Consider the following 6,207-nt stretch of genomic DNA (forward strand, 5'->3'; position numbering starts at 1 on the left):
AGGTCACGTCCTATGGCGGGCCGTCGAGCACGGCCCGTTTATTTGTGTGCCATGTCTGGGCTGGACCGAAAATGTGTGTTTCTCGTCCGGCCCAAGAGGCATGGCCCTGGAGTAGAGGCCTAATAATATACGCCGAATATATTTCTGACAAAAGAATATCCAATGTCGAACCGCTGGTCGTTCCCCAATCCCGGCGAACGAAAGCCCTAACCCCTAACGCCGCGCACTTCTCCGCCGATCTCGCCGTTTCACTCCGCGCGCAGCAGCCGCAATCTTCCCATCTCGTCGTCCTCGCTCCGGGGCAGGTCTCGCCGGCGGCGTCGCTCCTTTCCGATCGCCTGTAAGCACTTAAAAAGTCACGCGAAGATACGTTGCAGAGAAATACCAAACACCGCGGAGTTCTCCATGGCGGAACGAAGCCGATCCAGCAAGAGATGCGCCGTTGCCGTAAACCCGCAATTTCGCGTCGGCGTCGGCGTCGACCGGATCAGCGGTCTTGGCAACGACCTTCTCGGGCACATCCTCTCCTTCGTGCCGGCCTTGGAGGCCGTACGCTCGTCCGCGCTCTCCAGGCGGTGGCGGCGCGCCTGGACGCACACCCCTGACCTCAAAATCTCCGACGAGCTGCACCAAGAAAGGTTCCTCGACGTCGCCCGCGCGGTGCTCGCGCAGTACGGCGAAGCGCCCGACATCCCGTCGCTCAACGTGGGCATCGGTTGCGGGTCCAACCTCGGCCCCGCCACAGCCGCTTGGCTCCGCGACGCCATGCCGCGCGTCGTCGGATCTATCTGCGTTGAGCTGGACCGGTATTCCATCGAACAGCTGGTTCTGCCAAGCAGCTTGCAGGCCAAGGCCATGGCCCTGACCTTGAGCGCCAACTTCTATCACAAACCCTTGCTCATCTTCCCGGAGCACCCAGAACCTGCTGCATTCAGCCGGTTGACTGAGCTGAGCCTCTCGAATTTGAAACTGCAGATGCATGGGTTCGGCGAGTTCTTGTCATCATGCTTCCCTCAGTTAACGAAGTTGCACCTCCGCAGTGTATACAACATGACCGGGGAGCAGGGGCTGTGGCCGCTCATCCTTCACATGGACATGCTCGAGGAGCTCAAGGTCAACGACGTCTTCCAACTTACGCTGCTGCAGGTGGTTGCAGCCAAGCTCCGGTTGCTGACCGTGGTCCACTGCTTTAGGAGTTTGGCGGCGCTCACCACTGACACTCTGGTTAACATCTCGGCGCCGAGGCTGGAGGTGATCAGCTGGTCCGGCAGGTTCCCCAAGCAGCTCAACTTTCTAACCGACGTTCGATGCGTCCGCCGCTTGTCTGGACTCCTTGTCTACTGGCCCAGCATATCGAGAATTGAATTCTCCTTGCTTGATCTCGTGCATTTCCTTGAGACATGCTCTGGAGCTGACCGGTTAGATGTTTTTGTTGACATACCAGATGGATTCAAGCCATCCATGTTGGCAAGAGAGGTACAAATACATTTCAGTTTTTGTTCTGAACTTTTAAGCTAACTAGCTAGCTTTGCAGCTCGCAAATTAGATAAAACTGCACCTGCATGCACATACTCTTAAGAGGAGTTAATTGTTTGCTACATGTGTGCAGGACTTCGTGGAACGCATACCATGTCTTCCCAACATCAGGACACTCTCCTTGACGATCATCACAATTCTCCGGTTGCACAGCTGCCCAATTGGTCCAAGTGTCTTTTCTTTCCTTAGGCGATGTCCAAACCTAACTCTGCTGCACATTGATCTATCAACAGTACACCAGTTTACAAGGCAGGATCGACATAATCTTGTGTTTCCGGTAAGTAGGCACCTGCACGTTGTGAGACGTTTAAAATCATTTACATAGATACATAAAAAAAGCGGGTATATCTCTGTTTTCTTTCAATGCATAAGGAATTTTATTCATAAATTTGATCATGATAAGCTATCTTAGTTCATGTCAACTGATGCATCATTTTTGTAGATCCATTGATGCAGCATTTTGTTAACGCTTAGCTACATATAGGTTAGCCAAGAAAATTACATCAAGTCTCGGTAAATTTTGTTTTTCATATTCTTGTTGGGTCGCCCTATTTCTCTGTGGTCCTATGTGCGTTGTAGCATGAACGTTTTTTTACTTTTTGTGTTGGGCTGCTGGAGTAACAGATAGTAATTTTTAGGGGAGGTTTGCTTCTATTTATAGTTGTCCTTTTTCTTCCTTTTGGTTTCAAATATTTTGGAGATTTTATGTAGCATTTTTTAGTTTTTTTCTATTCGTGCAATTGCATATAGATGCGCAATCGCATGTGTGTAATAGAGAACTCATGGTATATTTTTACTTGCAATTGCATATAGATGTGCATGTAGACATGTATCTTTCTCTTTTTTTTTAGGGTGAAGTAGACATATATCTGCAACTAAAACTGATGTCATTTTTTACGTGAATTAGAACTACTAACGTTTTTTACATGAAACTTTATATAGATGAGATGAGCAATTACGCAATTACATATATGTGTGTAATTTGAATGCATCTTCACATTTATATGCATGTTGTACTTGTTCACCTGAAAAATCTATGCATATTTTTAGTCGTAGACGTACAATTTGCATATGGATGTGGAATCCCATTTATATGTGCAATTGCCTTTTTTTTTTCATCCCCTTTGCAAAAGATCCTAGTTAAAAAAGGTGCGGGGCAATTAAGGAGGGAAGGAGGGGCCACGTGAATACGATCCAAAGAAAGCCAATTTGGTTGATCGAGTGGGTGCTATACTATTTTTTGATCAATCGAGGGTTAGGCGCTTCCATTTTGTTAATCCAATTTTGAACCCAATTGGGGCTACCGGATAGGCAGTAGTTTGTACATCATGGTCGAATATGGCTTGAATTTCTAGTGTGTAGGAAATTTAGCTAGAGTTAAGTTTTTTAACTTGGAGTGCACCGCATCTTTTCCTTTGTGAATAGTCGATTAGCTAATTATCTGCAAGAGTAAATTTGATATGGTGATCTGTAAGTAGGATAACACCACAATTACTTTCACACTTTGTTTTTAAAATTGCTTCTTTTAATTAGTTTTCAATCTTTATCGTTTGCATTACTCTCTCAATTGAACTGTACGTCAGGATGATGATGACAAAACTGAAGCTGCAAAGCCACCCCAAGGCCTGGAATGTGATCCCTGGAAACCACCCAAAGACCAAATGCAACTGGGCTCTCTTCGGGAGATAAGAATTAGCGGCTTTGTCGGAACGGATCCTGAGATGGAACTCTTCAATCTTCTATTTGGAGTTGGAGCCGCACGGCCGGCGCTCGAGAGGATATCAATATCATCGTTTGTGCAATTGAGTGATCGTATGGACAGGATCACCCTGAAGATAAAGTCCTGGTTCCCTCTCACGGGAGGGCGCTGGGAGGTTTCCCAGTGGGGAGATATCACATGGACGAAGAACAATTATGGACTTTGAAAATAAGCCAAGTTGTTTTGCCTTCAACGATCTAATCTAGTTCGAGGCAAACAGATGCAAAGCCTCCCACTATCTAATATCGTTCGAGGTATTGGCCAATCGAGCAGAACTGTAGCTCCTCTGACTAGTTGGGCGTTGTTCAGTTTTGCTTAATTTAGAATCTTTCTACTACACGTATGTATACAGTTCATCAAAATTAAAAATTTGCATGATCTCCTTCATGGTTCGTTTGGCGCAAAACCTATGTTTTTATATGTGGCCTTCTTTAGAACGTGCGGCCTAAATTTGCTGCAGAAATTAGTGGGCAAATGCATTGTCTCGCATAGAAATCCTGTGAAATTCATGTGCTCCAACTTCCAAGCATGCTTGAAGCATGGTGTAGTGTATGAAAGACATGCAAGGGTTCCCTACACGTGAATCCAAGCACTCCGTCCACCGATAAAAATACGTCCACCTAGTTGATTTCTTGTACTTTTTGTGAGTCGTGTATCCTAAGCAGCTCAACTTTCTAACCGACATTGGATGTGTCCGCCGCTTGTCTGGCCTCCTTGTCTACTGGCCCAGCATATCCAGAATCGACTTCTCTTTGCCTGATGTCGTGCAGTTCCTTGAAACATGCTCCGGAGCTGACCGGCTAGATGTTTTTGTTGACATACCAGATGGATTCAAGCCATCCATATTGGCAAGAGAGGTACAAATACATTTGAGTGTCTGTTCTGAAATTTTAAGCTAACTAACGAGCATTGCACGTGCACATGTGTTTAAGAGATTTTCTTTTTTTGCATGTGTGCAGGACTTCATGGAACACATACCATGTCTTTCCAACATCAGGACACTCTCCTTGACGACCATCACAATTCTCCGATTTCTCTGCTGCCCAATTGGTCCAAGTGTCTTTTCTTTCCTCAGGCGATGCCCAAACCTAACTTTGCTGCACATTGACCTATCAACACTACACCAGCTTACAAGGCAGGATTGACAAGGTCTTGCGTTTCCGGTAAGTAGGCAGTTGCATGCAGTGTCGCAATGCGAGCCATGTAAAAATCATTTATATAGCTACAGAAAATGGAATACATCTCACTACAGGAATGGCGCGATACGCCGAGGGCCTTTTATACGCCGACGGCCAAAAGTCGGGGCCCTCGGCGTATGGCCTGACCTGGCCAGCCTCCTCATCCGACCCTCGACGTAGCGCGGCCGTCGGCATAGCGAGGTCTACGCCGAGGGCAGCCCTCGGCATATCTTTGGCCCTAGGCGTAGACAGGGCTACGCCGACGGCCACCCTCGGTGTAGCCATTTTTCAAATTTTTCTAATTTTGTAAAAATCATAACTAATTCATATGATGTCAGAAAAATACGTATGAGGTATCAAAATGTTCATAAAAACATCATCTATCCCTTTATGTCAAAATCATGCATATTTGAATCATGTACAATACCATGTAAATATAGAAACAATTCAATCACTTTCTTATATGTCCTCAGGTTCCGTTTTAGCCAGATGGCAATTTAAACGAAGTCAAAAAATCTCGCGGAGCCGCATGGCATCATTTTATGTGTCTTAGTAACCACTCCAAAAGACGGAATTGAGATACACCAATTATTTTGGAAAACCCTTCACAAACAGGGCTATCACGTCCAGAGTTCTATGACTTTTAGGGCAAATGAGTAGGAAACGGCCCGTGACACCACATAGTTTGTCGGAACGAGGCCATATTTGGCACGTGTGTGGTCCCTGGGATGGGAAGCAAGGCCCCGGGAGCGGATTTCCAATCCGACCAATGGGTGATGGTTTTTTCATTTTCGGGGTGCCAAAACGGGTTTTTTTGTGAAGCAGCTACATGGGACGCATTTTAGTATTACGCGAGACCTCCGCGTAGTGGTAGGACACCGCCTCCGCACCATATATCACATGCCATATGTACGCGCTAGCTATCTGGGAATTCATGCGGCTTCCTGCGGTGTCCCACCGAATCCGCTGGAAAGTGACATGATTTGAACTAGGGATACACTTCCCGTCGCTCAATAAATTTCGGGAAAAATGTTTTTCGGTCTATGACATATCACTTTATATGCGAATTTTTTTCCGTTTAGCGCGATGGTAAACGGGGGCACCATCGCGCCCGGTACGGCCATACCGCATCTCCGTGGGGGCCCATTTTGGCCAAATGGCAATTTAAACGAAGTCATAAAATCTCGCGGAGCCGCATGGCGTCATTTTATGTGTCCTACTAACCACTCCAAAAGTCAGAATTAGGATACAGCAATTATTTTGGAAAACCCTTCACAAACAGGGCTATCAGGTCCGGAGTTCTATGGTTTGTAGGGCAAATAAGTAGGAAACGGCCCGTGACACCACATAGTTTGTCGGAACGAGGCCATATTTGGCACGTGCGTGGTCCCTGGGATGGGAAGCAAGGCCCCGGGAGCGGATTTCCAATCCGACCCATGGGTGATGGTTTTTTCATTTTCGGGGTGGCAAAACGGGTTTTTTTTGTGAAGCAGCTACATGGGACGCATTTTAGTATTACGCGAGACCTCCGCGTAGTGGTAGGACACCGCCTCCGCACCATATATCACATTCCATATGTACGCGCTAGCTATCTGGGAATCCCTGCGGCTTCCTACGGTGTCCCGCCGAATCCGCTAGAAAGTGACATGATTTGAACTAGGGATACACTTTCCGTCGCTCAATAAATTCCGGGAAAAATGTTTTTAGGTCTATGACATATCACTTTATGTGCGA

At 46.6% G+C, this 6,207-nt stretch overlaps 1 protein-coding gene across 1 annotated transcript; it reads left to right on the forward strand.

The window, feature by feature from the left end:
• The first annotated feature begins 405 nt into the window (after nucleotides 1-405).
• On the forward strand, nucleotides 406-3,461 carry LOC124648460 (putative F-box/FBD/LRR-repeat protein At4g03220). Its single transcript, XM_047188228.1, has 3 exons — nucleotides 406-1,476; nucleotides 1,610-1,813; nucleotides 3,120-3,461. The coding sequence occupies exons 1-3, from the start codon at nucleotides 406-408 to the stop codon at nucleotides 3,459-3,461; spliced, it is 1,617 nt and encodes a 538-aa protein (XP_047044184.1).
• Nucleotides 3,462-6,207: the final 2,746 nt, after the last annotated feature.

The sequence above is a fragment of the Lolium rigidum genome, chromosome 4 (genome assembly GCF_022539505.1).
Source record: "Lolium rigidum isolate FL_2022 chromosome 4, APGP_CSIRO_Lrig_0.1, whole genome shotgun sequence".
NCBI classification, from domain to species: domain Eukaryota; kingdom Viridiplantae; phylum Streptophyta; class Magnoliopsida; order Poales; family Poaceae; genus Lolium; species Lolium rigidum.

Bases quoted from the DNA above. Each gene is read 5' to 3' on its own strand.
- LOC124648460 (XM_047188228.1), top strand. From the start codon at position 406: ATGGCGGAACGAAGCCGATCCAGCAAGAGATGCGCCGTTGCCGTAAAC. The intron at 1,477-1,609 runs GTACAAATACAT...ACATGTGTGCAG, and splicing joins CATCCATGTTGGCAAGAGAG to GACTTCGTGGAACGCATACC. The intron at 1,814-3,119 runs GTAAGTAGGCAC...ACTGTACGTCAG, and splicing joins GACATAATCTTGTGTTTCCG to GATGATGATGACAAAACTGA.